The sequence below is a fragment of the Cnephaeus nilssonii genome (genome assembly GCF_951640355.1).
Source record: "Cnephaeus nilssonii genome assembly, chromosome: 11".
NCBI lineage: Eukaryota > Metazoa > Chordata > Mammalia > Chiroptera > Vespertilionidae > Cnephaeus > Cnephaeus nilssonii.
In genome coordinates this window covers 69,751,313-69,767,872 of record NC_137082.1, presented here as the reverse complement: position 1 = coordinate 69,767,872, position 16,560 = coordinate 69,751,313, and the positions used below count along the sequence as shown (strand labels likewise).

The following is a 16,560-nucleotide window of genomic DNA, read 5'->3' as shown; positions in this document are numbered from 1 at the left end:
GGGTAGCAAAAAGGATGCGGCAAAATCATTAAAGTTGTATAGGAGTGAATGACCCTGGGGAAACGCCTTGGCAGCCAGACAAACATCAAAGGAGTCAAGGAGAGAGGAGCGAGCGCATGGGGGTTGAAAAGCTGATCCCTCTGCCCCCATCTCCTCTCTCTTCCACTCTAGGACAGAAATGTGAGCTGTGGCTCTGCGGCTGTGCCTTCACTCTCGCTGACGTCCTTCTGGGAGCCACCCTGCACCGCCTCAAGTTCCTGGGACTGTCCAAGAAATACTGGGAGGACGGCAGCCGGCCCAACCTGCAGTCCTTCTTTGAGAGGGTCCAGAAGCGCTTTGCCTTCCGGAAAGTTCTCGGCGACATTCATACCACTCTGCTCTCGGCCGTCATCCCCAATGCGTTCCGGCTGGTCAAGCGGAAACCGCCATCTTTCTTTGGGGCCTCCTTCCTCATGGGCTCCCTGGGTGGGATGGGCTATTTTGCCTACTGGTACCTCAAGAAAAAATACATCTAGAGCTGAGCCAGGCCTGGGCTTGGTGTCTGACTGTCAGTGTCTCTGTGCTGTGTGATCCCCAATGAGCTCTCAGTAATGCACTGTCTCATGAACACTTGGACAGCCCCTTCCCCACCCCTTGTTCGGAGTAATTCTATTGTCAATGTGAAAACATTCCATAGTTTAGAAGTAGACGTTGCCAATGCCGTGAGTTGAAGCCACGGCTCTACTAAAGGAGAGAAAGAGTGAGAGAGAGAACAGAAACAAAGCACGAATGCCTTTTCTTTTGATTCAAGGTCTCAAGATGGAACTGTGGGGACTGGTTAGGATCTGAGGTGAGTCCCAGGCCATTTCACCCATCAGGGCCCAGATTCTGGGAGGTGCTGGGGGCTCAGAGGGCCTGACCCCTCGCCTCCCCTTCCCTCTTGCCCAGGGAACTTTCCACAGGACAAAGCCAACATCAAGACTCAACTTCTTCTAAGTGGTACCTCTGGGTGGGGCTAGAGACCCGGAGACTCCATGGGAGGCCCGTGAAGATCGGAAGGGACTTCATTCTTCTCCTGGACATGGACTGAGACAGCAGTGGCTCAAGCCAAGGCAGTGGCACCCAACCACCAAACCAGGACTGGGACGGACACCATGAGCACACCCTCATTCCCCTCCTGCCGTGGCCAGTGAGTCTGATTTGGCACTCTACCAGTAATCCCCGAAGGCAGCATCCATCATCCTCTTCCCACCTGGAGTTGATTTTTCCCACCATGTGAGGTGGACTTTCAGCAAAAGCCATGTTCACTATCTTAGAAGGTCAGTCCGGCCTGAGTGCAGGGGTGGGTCTGGAGGTGGATGAACCTCAAGTCCCTCTCCTAGCCTCTGCCAAAGCCATCTCCTTTAATGCCCACCTGTCCCATCACTTGTGGGGTGCCTCACATGCCCCACCATGCCACACAGGGGGATCTCCTCACCTATGCTGCCCACCCTGGTCCTGTCTCACTTTCCTGTGCCTTTTGCATGTTGGGAGAAGGTCTGAGTGTCACTGCCTTTCACGCTTCGAAACCACTGAAAGCCCCCAATAAAGCATCCAGGAGAAGCAGTTGCTTTTCATTTGTAAACCTGTGTTGTCCATCTAGCTCTCATTTCCAAAGGCTGGGGTCAGAGGGGTGGAGACACAAGATTCAGCATCAGTGAGTTCAGGTTTCAAGATGATGAGTATAGGGATGGCTCCCGGATAGACTTCGCAAAGTTCTGCTCTTGGCATAAACCCACCTCACTGGGACAGTGCTTCACAGTTTACAGAGCATGCTCACAGCCATTTGCTTATGTAATGGCCTTTCAGGGGGCTCCCAGGGCACATGTCCCCATAATTTCCCAGAGAAAAATGTGTTCAAATGCCCCAAGAACATTAAACCAGAAGTATAATTTGTAGAACATAAGGCATAATTTTATTTATTTTATTAAAATATATATATGAACTTTTTCCAACAAGATGAAAAGAAAAGAATAGCCAGGGCCAAAACAGGGCAAGCACTTAGATACTAGAGGCATTATCTAACACTGTCCACCCCTTGGCTACTTAAACATCCACACAGACCCTCCCACTCATAATTGAACTCCACTCATGGACAATAACATCATGCTTAATCCTAACGGGACCAATGCTTTCCTGAAATGAGGATACAACTTCTCTAAAAATGAGACCCACAAAGCTCCACAGGTCAGTAACATCACTCTGGATGATGTCTGAGTCTCTTTTTGGTCCACCTCTAGTCCTAGAGATCACCTATAGAGGCACACCTCAATATACTGTAATATATAGATTAAAACATCAATTTAGCCATCACCAGTAATCCTTATATGCAATATATGCACATATATGACAAGCAGGAAAGAAAACACTCATAGTTGCTTCAGCCCTCATTTCTGTAATTGATCCTAAGGCCATTGTTGATATTTATAATTTCTCTTTTTTTCCACTAGCTATTCTATGTGTGTGTGTTTTTGTTTGTTTGTTTTGCCCCCAGCCAGGACCTCATATTTGGGGTATTTTACTGGTGAAATGATTCAGACTTGGGCTGTTGTAGTCTTCTATTAATCTTTTACTGTTGGATGTGGAAGTATAATGGGGCACCCAGAGAATCCTCTAGTTCCCGTACAGTCTTCCATGCCACCACTGTAGCAGCAATCCAATTTACTCTTGGTGATCAGACCAATCATGCCAGCCAGTAGAGTAACCTACTTCTTTGCCTTTGGTTGCAATGGTATGAGGAGCTCAAAATGGCTGAGTGGCAATCAATGTTTTCCTTAATAGAAGCATTCCTTCCTTGAGAACTATAATATCTAGCCATCAAGGTCCAAAGTTTTAGGGATGGAAAGCAACATTTTTGTGAATGGGTTTTGTGCAATAGTGGAGGTAGTCCCTCCCATTTCCACCTCAGCATTGCTGGATCCATGTTTTCTGCATGTGGAGAAACAGCACTATGGTTGGTACAAAGTATATGATGTATCCTGTAGACAGCATCCCAACATTGCAGTGTCTCCCAGGTGGCCAGCTCAGTTTTCTATAAATCTGTTGCTTCTAGATAAGACCAGAAAATTCCATAGGTATAATCACACTGCTACATTTATTTTACTATAATGTCACCTCTTTGGTCAAGAAGCAGTATTGTATGGAATATCAAGACTGAAACCAAGTCTCCCTCTCTAAAATCAATATTTTTTAATATATTTTATTGATTTTTCACAGAGAGGAAGAGAGAGGGATAGAGAGTTAGAAACATCGATGATAGAGAAACATCGATCAGCTGCCTCTTGCACAACCCCTACTGGGGATGTGCCTGCAACCAAGGTACATGCCCTTGACCGGAATCGAACCTGGGACCTTTCAGTCCGCAGGCCGACGCTCTATCCACTGAGCCAAACCGGTTTCGGCTCAATATTTTTTTTTAAAGTAACACTTCTCCCCAAATATTTTTATCCCTAGTTGGTTGAGTCTGCAGATGCAAAACCTGCAGATAGGGAGGGCCGACTGTATTGCTTGAAGTTGTGTTCACTGAAAGGATTTCCCTTCTCCAATGTCTTTCAGGGCCTTCCTATAGTGCTGCAACCATCCACTTCCAATTGGTTCCAGGCCTGAGCTTTTTCTTCCTCCATCAATTGATCACAGGGTATTTGTTATGGGGCCTTAGGTATTGACTGAGGAAGCGGTGGCAATGTGGCAGGAATAGGTGACAGTCTCACTTGATGATAGAATGCTGTGGTACATGTCTAGCTTTATAACTTGATGGATCAGATGACACCCAGTCCATGATGGGCAGCTCAGGTTGCATAGTCACTTGGTGTCTCCTGGTCAGGTGTTAGGTCTCTACCACAGCCCAGTAGCAAGCCAGTCACTATACACTGAGTGGCCAGATTATTATGATCTCTGAACGCATAATAATCTGGCCACTCAGTATATATTAGAGGACTGGTGCATGAATTTGTGCATGGGTGGGGTCTGGCCAGGGGGAGGGGACATGGGCGGTTGGCCGGCCTGCCTGCTGGTCAAACTCCTGGTTGAGGGGACAATTTGCATATTAGCCTTTTATTATATAGAATATACACTGAGTGGCCAGATTATTATGCGTTCAGAGATCATCATAATCTGGCCACTCAGTGTATTTTAAAGGAATAATTGTTATTTGTAGAAGAGGACATGACTTTGTTCCAATTCCTAGGGATGGGCAGAGATTTTCCTATTAGGGCTTGCTGGGGGCTAAAAGGAAATATAAATTTTAAATATCATAGACAACTTAAACACCATTGGATCGACTGGGTCATGTGGCTCAATTGGCAGAGCATCTTGCACTGTGGCCTAAATCTGCTTTGGGACCCATTCAAAATTGGCTGTCCTTTGTATGGGTTACTCAGTGAATGGTTTGGAGCAGCACACAATTGCATGTACATTCCCTTCCAAATCCAAAGAGGGCTACCAGTTGTGTTTTTTTTCTTAGAGATAGGAGCAGGAACTTGCCTTTTACTTGGAAGGGATAACCTGACGTTTCCTAACCTCTAGGTCCCTAGGTGCCAGGCTTCTGAATGTCCATGGGCTTTATATACCACCCTCTGACATGCCTGGGTCTTCCTAAAGCATCTGGTGTACCTGCTATTTCCTGCTCACCGGTACAGCAAGATGTCGTCAGTGTGGTGGATCAGTGTTTTCTTAGGGGACATCAGAATAATCCAGGTCTCCACAGACTAGATCAGTAGTTACCAACCTTTCGGACCTCACAGACCACCAGTGGTCCGCGGACACCGGTTGGCGACCGCTGAACTAGATGATGCCAGAGAACAGAAAAGCTGACCTGTACTGTAAGAAAGGGAAGATGTGCTGCTTACTGCTGCCCTGCCGAGTAGAGCTCAGGGCTTTTGGTGGCCCCCACTGATAGAATAACATTTTCCAGACCAAGAGCTGAGTGCAAAGTGTCAAAGACTATGCTGATTTGCTTTCATGTGGAAACCGCATCCGAAAAAACTGTACCACCTGATGGAGTTACAGTGCCCAGGCTTCTGAGAGAGACACTCATTAGGTAAAGATAAATCTCCTCAATAATAAGCAGCCCTCATAGGTGCACGATATTTTAAAGCTTATAAAATATTTTCCCATCTATGATTTCATTAAGCCAGTCAAAGACTAGTGAGGTAGAATGATCCCCCTTTCATAGATGAGTAACAAGCCCAGAGAAGCTAAGTGACTTGCCTAAGATCACACAGCTGAGGAGTTGGTAGGCAGGATTTGGATGCAGTCTACTTGCTCAAGTCCAATGCCTCTAAAACTCCAGATTAGAGTCCATTTATACCCCCACCCACTCACCCCTGCCTCAGTCCCCAGCTGCACAGGGATACCTGGCAAACACAGCATGCTCAGCCAATGCAAGTAGAGGCAAGAAGGGATGAAAGGAGTGGTTGGGAAATGGGGCACAGCAGCGTGGTAGGGCAAGGCCTGAGTAACTTTGCTCCAGTAATTAAGATGCTAATCAACGTGGCTCCCAGGCACCCCCACCTACTTATCTCCTGAGCACTCAGACACATTCCCCAGGCAGCCAAAGCAGAGAAGACGGGAAGTAACAAGGCTCCATGATAAGGCTTCCAGCTAAGTTCCCCCAAAACATGCAGCTTGGAAACCAAGACCAGGCAGCCCTTGGATTGCCTGTGAATAGACAGCACCTCAAAGGCGGGGGGGGGGGGGGGGGCGGGGGGAGATGGAGGAATGCTTTCCTTTGGCCAAAAGGACCCCATGGATACAACTGTCCTCTCCTGGAAAACTTGTCTCTTGCTCTCCCTCACCCTCTAGTTAATCTGGAAACCAGAATGCTGCCTTAGGGACTCGGTTTCCATGCTAGACCATCGGGACATGGCCTTCCCCATTCATTGACTACATTTTAACTACCTCCGAGTGGATCAAAATGGGAACACCCACAGGTATGGGGTTTCTCTGTCTTGATTTTAAAGTGGTTACAGTAATGAGGGCACATTAGGGACTTACTGTGCACTTGAAAGACATTCATATAGCACCACATATATACTAGGTCCTGTTCTAAGCACTTTACAAGTATCAATTCAATTAGTCCTCACAATAGCTCTATGAGGTAGGTACTCACATTACCCCCATTTGACAGATGAGGAAACCAAGGCCTAGATGTTAAGGAACTGTTGCAGGTGACACAGCCAGTGTGTATGGCAGAGCCAGAATTAGAACCCAGGCAGTCTGGCTTGAGTCCATGCCAACCTCCCCTACTCCTTTGCTTGTCTAAGAGTTTTGTGTAAATCATCTCTGCCTGAGCTGTGACAATGTTAGCCCTTTGCACTCGCTTGCTTTTTTCTCGAGCTGCTACCGATGCTAACTGTGTCGAGTCACACTCGACATCCAAGTGCAAAAGGTTAGGGCAGTTTGGGGGGGGGGGGGGCACTCTGCTTTTGAGCCCAGCACCCTGTTTGGAGTTGTTCATTTTATTGTCTGTGCCCAACTAGAGTGTAAACCCCCTGAAAGCACCATGGCTCTTCGAATGAATGCGGTGCCTAGCACAGTGCCTGGTTTACTTGAAGCTCCTCAATTATTGGGGCAGTGAATGTTGAAAGAGGTGAGGCACTATCACCCCATTTACAGAGGCTCAAAGAGACTAACCTGTTTGAGGGCACACAGCTGTAAGTTACAGTCAGCACAAAACCAAGTCTTCCTGCCACCAAATTCCACACTAAATATAACATTTATTCTTTGTAATGACTGCATTATATTGCTAATACAGTTACCATAATTTATTTAACTGACTGGCATTTGAGCTGACAATTTCTCACTGTAACAGAGCTGCATAAAATCTTTGTACTTATCTTTGTCCACTTCTACAAGTCTTTCCATAGCCCAAATCCTAGACTGAGATTGTTGGGTCTACACAGTTCAAGTTTGGATACTACTAGGTTACCATTTAAACAGGTTGTAACAATTTACCACCACACCTCAAGGTATGAAAGTACCTGTTTTCTGTGCTGGTGTTCAACTTTAAAACTTGCCAGAGAGGACAATTTCTGAAGATGACTATACTGCACAAGGGTTTCTCTTAACAGAAACTACCTTCTCCTGAATAGCTATCAAAAATGGTTTTATTTTGGAGACTTTTTAAGAAGACTTCTATAGGTCACCCCTCTGGGAACTAGGTTCAGCTTCCCTCGTCCAGAAACCCCATATGAACCCATGCAAAGGTCTGAACTACAACAGGCTGCCAACGCAGAGAAAGGGGGGGGGGGGTGTGATAAGTGCATCCAGAGGGCCGCTCCTCCGTCACTCGCCCAGGAAACCAGCTGCCACCTCAGCTCTGAGTGGGAGTTTCTTTTCATGTTGTTTCCTAAAATAGAAGTCACAACCAGCTTGGAAGAACTTGTCATCAAACAGCACAGAGAAACAGAGTAGAGTAGGAGAGTTGGTGAGGTTATTCAATCCACTACCATCATTTATCAGCTACGGAAATTGAGACCCAGAGACGTTGAGTCATTGATTCAAGGTCACACAGAAAATCAGAAAAAGCAGTGGTGGGACCCGGCTCAAACAGTCCTGTCAGTCTGCCTTTCTTCCATCTCCGTTGCTTTTGAAAATGATGGGAGAGTTAGGTTTCTTGGGAAGTGACATCTGAATAAAAATTATGGCAGCATAGCTATGAGTCCTTAGGCATGTTGTTCTTACTTCCTTGGATGCCCTTCTCTGCCTAACTGCTTGAACTCCTCCTCATCCTTCAAGGCCCAAAAGAATGGTTAGGTTCTGTGAAAACATTCCCTCATTTCCTAGCGCAGCTGGTTGTCCATTGCTTTCTGTTCCCATGCCCTGACCTTAACCAGCACTCAGACACTTTATGGTGAAAATTCCTCGAAGGTATAGTTGTATCAAATTTACCTTTGCAACCCCAGCACACACCTTAGGCTCCAAAGGGACTGACTTTGGACCACAAAGTCCAAGAGGGGGGAAATCTATCATCCTTCCCAGCTCCTGGCTCACAGTATGAACTCCAGAAGGGTTCATTGCTACTAAAAGAATCTGAACAGGAAAGTTGCTGTGTGAGGAGATTCTAATCCTGGAGCCATTGAGCTTTCGACAGACACTACCTGGGGTTGCCCAAGTAGGTCAGGCTGGCAAATGAGTGGGCACTAAAAGGCACAAATAGCCTTCACCCGCATCTAGGTCTCCAGGGCTCTGAGGCACTTTCAAAGATGACCTCATTTGCGTGAACTTTGTAAATGCTCTTTGGTGTATTTCCATGAGGCTTACCTCTTCTCCTGCCAAGAAAACTGCTCCCGCATCTGGCTGATCCACAGGCCAGGACTCCAAGACACGGATATGGTGGAGGGAGGGAGTAAATCAAGCTAAATATATGACTGAACACATATTTAGTTTACAGGACTTAGGAGAAAAAAATAAAATTAACTACAGCCATGAAATACTCTATATACCATGAGTAGCTCAACAAAGAATTAATGCTACTTTCATAAAGGGAGCTGAGCTGTACTGGTTGCAGACTTCCTTGCACGTATTAGAAAGGAACACACAGAAGCTGGAATGTGGTATTTCATTATCTCCAGTTTACTTAATTTGCTTGTTTACACATAGGATCTGTGTGTATATAACAGTGGCAAGAGCCATTCTCTAAATACAATCTGGTACTCAGACTATGACAGATGCATGTGGAAAACGAGGCGTCCGTGAATGAACCTCCATTTGGAAAGGCAAAACCAGCATGGCAGTATTCTGTGATCACAGATGCCCTCAAAAGCCTCTTGTTCAGCGCCTGGGGACAACACACTTTTCAAAAGACAATGAAGCCTATTTCAACAGGAGACACATACCCCCCAAATGGCATTCAAAAGATGTTAGTTTCCCTGCCTTCTCTGGAGGAGCCAAAAAGTTTTAAAGGGCTTAATCAAGAAAAAGGGGTAGGGAACTATACATGCGCTGGGCATTTTACACACATCATGTCCCTGAATCTTAACAGCATCACCTCTGTATTACACGAGGAAAATGAGGCTTGCCCATGGTCAGATGGCTCTCAGCAGTGGTGTCAAGAGTTGAACCCACATCTCGTTGGCTTAAGCCCAAACTCAGCTGCACCAAAGTGTCTCACATAGGGACAGAGGGCATGCTCCCAAGAAAAAGGCAAGGGTGCTACGAATGAACAGGAAGCGGTGGAAGACTAATCAATGTACAAGGCTCAGTATTGGACACTTTCTGCAGAGGTTTTTGTTGTTGTTTTTTCCCCCCTGCAGAATTATTGAATGCTGCGCTTGAATCAGACCCAGAGGAGAAAAATGTCTAGAGATTTAAGTGTGACAAATGAACTTCTGGAGTCACCTTGTGCCTGTTGCCTTTTGGTGCTGAACATGAAACTTTGGAGAGATTTCAATCCCTTCCACAAGCTCCTGCTACCTACCCCACCCCCACTTCCACCCCACTCCCACTCCACAGAGCAAAAATAATCTCCTGGGGCCACTGCCCTTTACCAGTGCTCCCAAAGCACCAGGGTGACACCTCCAAAATTTCACTGCCAGTGTTTCTGTTACCTTCTTCGGGTACAAGGTAACACACTTCACTTTTTTTTTTTTAATAATCTTTTTTTTAAATTGGTTTCAGAGAGGAAAGGAGAGGGAGAGGTAGAAACATCAATAGTGAGAGAGAATCATCGATCGGCTGCCTCTTGCAAATCCCACACTGAGGATCAAGACCACAACTCGGGCATGTGCCCTGATGGGGAATCAAACCCTGACCTCCTGGTTCATAGGTTGATGCTCAACCACTGAGCCACACCAGCCCCGGGCCACCTCACATTTTGATTGATACAAGGTAACTTGCAGCTCAATTGGATACAAAGGGGATACAAACTTCATATTTTAAATATATCACTATATGAAATACAATTTACCCTGAAGGTTTTCCAGAGCTCAAGCTCCTAACAACCCGAACTTGAGTGAAGCCAGTGAGTGCAGTGCTTATCTGTATGCTATTAACTGGGGGGTAATGGGGGCATCAAAGAAGCTTCAAAGGATTATCCAGTATGCAAGGGGTTCAGTTTGAAAGGCTTAAGGAGACAGCCTGGGGGAGAGGAAAGGGGTGTCTTATCACAGAGCATATAACTGTGCCTTTGTGAGGTGGAGATGACAGGATTTCTAATCCTTCCCAGCATTCTCACAGTCAAGACCACAGAATCACAAGGCGGGAAATTGAGAAGGGCTGCAAAGGGGACAGAAAAGGTGGTTTCAAGACCAATAGAATAGGCCCAGGTTTGGTTTGCCTTTGATGGTGGTACAGATAAGAGGAGGGTGGAACCAAAGTCATGCCATAATTTGATAAGGACATCTGTGCAAACAGCTTAGTTTCTTGCCATCAAAGGCAATGGAAGACATTCTCCTTCACTTCTGACTTATCATAATCATATCCAAAAGGTAAAAATGCCATAGGCCACAGCAAATGATCCACATACACATGACTCTGAAGCACAGGTCAGTCTACACCAATGACATGTGGTCAGGAAAGTTTCAGTGCAATTGCACATTTTGTAAAATTACTCTGACTTGGCTTAAAATTGATCAAGTTGTTATTAAAATGTCTACTTCCTGGTTTTATTCTTAACAGAGAAAACAGCCTCACAAGGTGGAATTTAATACCATAAGCCAAGAGTTTGGTTTATAAAAAGTTAGTGTTCTAAAAAAACAACAACCTCAAAGCAATCTACACACATGTGCCAAAGTGCAGCAGTGGAGTTGTGAGTTATTTTCAGGAGTTTTGTCAACAAAGAACAAACGCATAGTTGTTATTAAAAACTATAAAGCATTCACTCAAAATATAAGAAAGAAACGTTAGCCTTATTGCTCCAAACACCAATATATATAGTAGACAACATGACGGAAAATTATCACTGTTCATGACATGAAAATCATCCAATATTCACTTGGAGAGGCACTCCAGTTTAAGTGTTTTGATAGCTAATCACAAGCCAGTTGTAATATTTAACATTCCACAGATGAAACAAATACTAAAACCATTGTCTTTCAGACAACAGTTGGTTATTTTGTCCAGAGAGAAATATTGTTAAATAACAGCATCAACAGCCTCTAAAACAAAAGGAAACTAGAATCAGGGAGAGAACAATGGCAGCAGAGGAGTCCCGAGACCCTGGCCTCCCCTTCAGCCACACAAAGGAGACTTTCCTGATTCTGCACTCTCACTGAGCCTAAGTGCCCTCTAGGGACAAAAGGGACAGTCCAGATTAAGGTCAAGTCTTGCCAGGGACAAAAAGTGCCTAACTGGAAATGGTGGTGCTTGTGACACACAGTGACGTCGCCAAGAACAGTCTGGGGAGTGAACTCACTCCCCAGACTCCACCATCACCCACCGAAACTGCCTGGTAAGCTTCCTCTCTGATGTAGGATCAATAATTTAGTCAAATAACTCAGAAAAATAAATGAAAAATATATTACCCATTGTCCTGCTGTCACTCCTTTTGTTTCTCTTTTATTTCTTATAACTGTCTTGCTTCAAATTCAAACTAGCGGTCTGGGGAGGAAGTCCTGGGGAAAAAGATTTCAGATACCAAAACCCGTATGTCCCATACCAGCCCAGCAAACCGAATAGGGTGCCAAACACTTTCTGGGACAGGTTGTGGAAATAAACGGCAGTGCACAGGAACATCCACACCCAAATGATGGTCAGGAAGCCCAGGGCGACGACCAGGGTGGTGATGGCGGTGTGGAGGCAGTGGCTTCGGTCCGTCTTCACCTCATGCAGCACAGCCATCTCCTCCACAATCATGAGGGCACAGAAGGTCAGCAGGAAGGAGTGGCCGGAGATGTCAAAGCCATGCCAAAAGCCCCCTTCCCGGTGGCACTGCTGCTTATTCTGGTGCTCCTTTCGGATCCCTTCCAGGGCTGGGGACTGGTAGCAGCTGCCCGTGTAGTGTTCCACACTGGAGAAGATGACGGTGCAGACGTACCAGATGGCCGTGCCCACAAGCAGGGTGCTCAACCGCCGCAGGACCAGGCCAGCCTTGCCTGTCAGGTGGTAGTTGGTGAGGGCAATGAAAGGCAGGAGGAGACAGACGGTCCAGCCCCAGGCCACTTTGACAAAATACCTGGCAGAGGAGGAGAGTGGAAATGAAGAGAAGGCACGTGGCAGAGAGGAAACAATGTCACAACCCAGGTCTTTAGACTCTCAAGAGAGGGGAAAATGAGAAAAGTTGATAAAAGCTACAGATGACAACTTACTAAATACTTTAAATGTATTAACTATTTAGTCCTTAACAACTGTATATGGTAAGGGACTGTTATTATCCCCATTTACAGACAAGAAAACTGAGGCCCAGAGAGGTATCATGCCTAAAGTGGAGATCACAAGTCGTGGAGCTGGGTCTGTGATCGTAAGCACTATGCTATTTGCTCAGGAAAGTAATAATAATTGAGCATCCACCATATGGCAAGAGCTTTCACCCACCTTCACTTTCCCATAGAACACTCACCCTCCCTGGGAGGAAGGTATCATTTCCCCCATTTTATAGAGAAAGAATCTGAGACTCAGAAAAGTTGAAAAACTCGCCCAGGGTCATACTCACACAACCCACAAGCACAGATGAAACCAAGGTTTGGCCAGTCCCAAAGCCCATGCTTTTTCTACACCAGGGTTCCTTCCTGTGTGGCAGACAATGATCTCGGAAAAGAGCTTGACTTCACACTAGAAGATCCAGACTCAAGTCCTGACTCTGACTTACTTATTGCCACACTTCTCTAGGCCTCTTTCCTCAGTGGTCAAATAGAACTGAGGGAACCCAGTGATTTTTTAAAATCCCTTTCTGAGCCAATGATTCGCTGGTTCCTTTCCATGAGTTAGCACAGACGCTTGGTACAAAATGCCAGAATCCATGGCTACTGGCAAACAACAGGGACTTGTCTGCCAGGCTGCTTGGCTCCCCACTCACCCAGGCCAGATAAAGCAGCAGTTGCCTCGTCTGCCTCCCCTGTGCTGTCAAAGGTGGCTGACCTGGGGACCAGCGGCAAGAGGCAGGAGACTTGGGGCGACTACCACTCTCATAATCTATTCTTAGTCCAGCCTCCACATGGGTGAGGAAGGAAGGTGGCCAAGGACAGGACAACCCTTTCCTGGGTTCCAAAGGTTCCAAAGGCCTATCCTAAATGTTTTCCCTGAGACTAATACAGATCTTGCCAGAGCCAACACCTGTCAGGCATCTGGCGAAACTGCTCGGGACAGAGGCCAGGGTTTTAAGTAGATACTGAAGTTGGGTTGGAGAGATGCTGCTGACACTGTAATTCTAAAGAATCTAGGGCCACATCAAGGAAGAAATGTCATCGTTCAGAGTTTACCTACTGCAGTAGTGTTTTTGTGCAATAGTCCAGGAGGAGAGAGAGAGAGAGAGAGAGAGAGAGAGAGAGAGAGAGAGAGAGAGGAGAAGGAAGAAGAAGGAGAAGGAAAAGAAAAGAAAAGAAAAGAAGAAAAGAAAAGAAAAGAAAAGAAAAGAAAAGAAAAGAGAAAAGAAAAGAAAAGAGAGAAAAGGAAGGAAGGAAGCAAAAGGAGTGAGTGGGTGCAGTTAAGGCGGTATCGCAGAGCCCAGCTGGATTGCTTTCCTGGGTCACTGCCACGAACTTTGAGTGGCTGGGAAAGTCCAAGGAGATCCAGGGGAAAGGGCATAGCCTGGAGGGTTCCACTCCTCCGAGGTTATCTGGCAGTGCGGGCTCCGTCCTAGGCGGGGACAAGGCTCTCAAAGCGGAGGGGGGACAGGTCTTTCACAGGTGGTGATGGAATTGTCAGAAGCTGGGGGGACTGGGGTTAGGGTGGAGGCATGGGGACTGACACCGGCAGGCAGTAGGGAGGGGGCGTCTCCCCCAGGGGAGGGGCCAACTCCTGACTCCAAGGGGAGGTGGGGGGAGCAGCGAGGCTGGTTCACCCCGCTCCCCGCCCTGCGCTCCTACATACACAGTCACCCACCACCCTGCTCGTCACCTGCCCAGGCTGTCCTGTCTGGGTGTGCACACCGAACTGCTAGCGACACTAGCTATGCCGGCGTCCCTCGGCCGCGACACGCGTGCAGGTGCTCTCGTGATCGAGAGGACTTCCCCTTCCACGGACTCGTCCGTCAGAGCAGCGAGCCCCCAGCTCTGGCCGAGGCGACAGCTGGCCGGCTCTGGCGGGGGGCAGGAGAGGACCCAGGGCGCACTCACACGTTGAGGACGTTGCGCTTGTTGCTGAGGTAGCTCTCGGGCAGCGGGGAGAGCTCCTTGAGAAGGGAGCCCGCCAGCATGGAGGCCACCAGCGCCCAGGGCAGGTAGCGCCGCACGGCCACCCGCACCAGCGTCCCCCTGAGGAACCACGCGCAGCGCTCTACGTGCTCCATGCCGGACCTCGTCGGCCACCGTCCGCCGGCCTGTGCGCTCTCGGCCACCGTCACGCCCTTAGCCCAGCCCGGAACGCCCCCTCCCTCGGGCGCATGCGCACAACCCGCGGGCCCCGCCCCCGAGGCGCGCTCGCGCTGGCTCCCCTTGGGGGCCGTCGGCGGCCTCAGCGGCGCGCTGGTCTCCGAACCCCAGGCTCCACCCTCAGTCCTGCTACAGGCGACACGCTCCGACTGTAGTAGGTTCGGACCTCGGCCTCCGCGTCTTGCTCTGGTCTGGGGAAAAGGCGCCTGGGGGGGGGGCATTTGCTGGAGGCGGGAAGAGTAAATAGAGCACTGTAGGCATTAGAACGGTGGCCGCGGCATCACCGAGTCTCCTCCGCCACCTGAGCCTTCTGTAAAACGGGGAGACAAGAGGAGACTAATCCTTCCCAAAAGTTAGCTTATGAACTCGAGGCCCGTGATGGTGATCCAGTTACAGGGACGAGATCAAATCCCATTAGAAAATAAATGTGTGAAGCAACCATTGAATTTAAGTTTTACACTATTAAATTTATTTTCGCTTTTAAAACACTTAATTTGTGTTGAGTGAAAATGCTGGCTAGGGGCCTGTTACGGAGATCAGATGAGGGTATTGGGAACTCAGGCCTCAGTTTATCACAGAACTGAGTCCTCTGACTCCCGCGCATGGCTGGTGTCTAAGTCAGCGTTTCCCAACCTGCGGTCATACCTTCGCTACTGGATCAGTTTCCGAGGGCTGCCATAGGAAATCACCACAAACTTGATGGCCTAGGAAAACAGAAATGTATTATCTGCCTGTTGGTGGAGGCCAGCAGTCGGAAATGAAGCTGTGGGCAGGCTTGGTCCTTCCGGAGGCTCTGAGGACGGATCCCTTCCATGGCCCTCTCCTAGCTTCCGGTGACTGCCTGTCTGCCCTTGGCATTCCTTGTCGCTGAATAACTCCAGCCTCTCTGTCTTCACGTGGCCCTCTTTCCTCTGTGTGTCTTCTCTCCTGTTTCTTATCAGGACACTAGTCATTCGATTTAGAGGGCCCCCCTAAGTCCAGGATAATCTCATCTTGAGATCCTTAATTAGATCTGCAAAGACCCTATTTCCAAATTAGGTTACATTCCCAGGTGCAGTTCTTCCCAACTCCATGTTCAGTGACAATAGCCATGTTGGGAGTATTTACACTAAGGAAATTGGCAGGTGCTACAAATCAGAGGCAACTCCATTGGTCAAAACATGGCTGACTCGAAACTACAGGTTGGCTATGGATACAAGAGTCCAGCAAAAATCAATGAGAGCATTCTGTGAGAATTACTTAGCTATATGGAATTTACAACAAAGGATATTTGCTTATTTCATTGTTTTTAAACTATGTGCTACATATTTTATATATTAAGAAAAATCTATAACAAACTTACGTACCTGTATACTTACACATTTCCCCCCTAGGCAGCTAGTTGTTAATCATTTACCAACAAATCACTGGTTGTGGTCCAGTCCACACATAAAAATATATATGTAGCATATAAATAAATATATATGCGAATAGATACATAGATATAGCTATAAATATAGCTTATGACAGTTCATGACAGAATTTGTCTCTACTCTGTGTAAGGCGCTCTGATATTTTCTATTCAATTATAAATTCAATTAAAAATTCTGGTTATGACCCACAGAATTGATTTTACAACTCACTAATGCGTGGGGCTCTACAGTTTGAAAAACACTACATTAGATTTTAAAGCATTGTAGGATGATGCTCTGCACTTTGCCACCAGAGGGTGATAGAGGACCACAAATATCAGGGTTCTGCCCTGCTTGGGACTTCATTGGTATCACCTAATTGGTTTTTATACCATTTATCTACTCAACAAATACTTGCCAGAAGTATATGGTTCTGGCCTAAGGAACTTAAAATCTAGTGAGGGTGATAATCATTAATTTATTCAGCCAAACAGCATTTATTAACCATTTACCAAGCATGGGACTAGACGTTAGGACCTCCCATGTTTAATAATTTCAGATTTAAGACAATTTAAAAATACAATTTTCCACATTTTTTTTAAAAAAGAAATATGTTTTAATTGATTTTAGAGAGAGAGGAAGGGAGAGAGAGAGAAACATCGATCTGCTGCCTCCCCCACGCATCC

At 46.9% G+C, this 16,560-nt stretch overlaps 2 protein-coding genes across 5 annotated transcripts in view; one reads left to right on the top strand and one right to left on the bottom strand.

The window, feature by feature from the left end:
• GDAP1L1 (ganglioside induced differentiation associated protein 1 like 1) overlaps nt 1-1,463 on the top strand; it is a 37,563-nt gene extending 36,100 nt beyond the window's left edge. For all 4 annotated transcript variants that reach the window (XM_079783421.1, XM_079783420.1, XM_079783419.1 and 1 more), the window contains one exon: nt 172-1,463. In XM_079783421.1, coding sequence (XP_079639547.1) covers nt 172-515 — 344 coding nt within the window. In that variant the 3' untranslated portion in view covers nt 516-1,463. The remainder of the gene's footprint in view (nt 1-171) is intronic.
• Nucleotides 1,464-8,569: 7,106 nt separating this feature from the next.
• On the bottom strand, nt 8,570-14,439 carry FITM2 (fat storage inducing transmembrane protein 2). Its single transcript, XM_079783417.1, has 2 exons — nt 14,229-14,439; nt 8,570-12,130 (listed from the first exon to the last, which is right to left on the bottom strand). The coding sequence occupies exons 1-2, from the start codon at nt 14,399-14,401 to the stop codon at nt 11,515-11,517; spliced, it is 789 nt and encodes a 262-aa protein (XP_079639543.1). The 5' UTR covers nt 14,402-14,439; the 3' UTR covers nt 8,570-11,514.
• Between the last annotated feature and the right edge of the window lie 2,121 nt (nt 14,440-16,560).

What these genes read in the sequence shown, in the direction of transcription:
- FITM2 (XM_079783417.1), bottom strand. Translation starts at nt 14,401, where the DNA reads ATGGAGCACGTAGAGCGCTGCGCGTGGTTCCTCAGGGGGACGCTGGTG. An exon ending in AAGCGCAACGTCCTCAACGT is followed by an intron (nt 12,131 to 14,228) that starts GTGAGTGCGCCC and finishes CTCCTCTGCCAG; the next exon opens with GTATTTTGTCAAAGTGGCCT.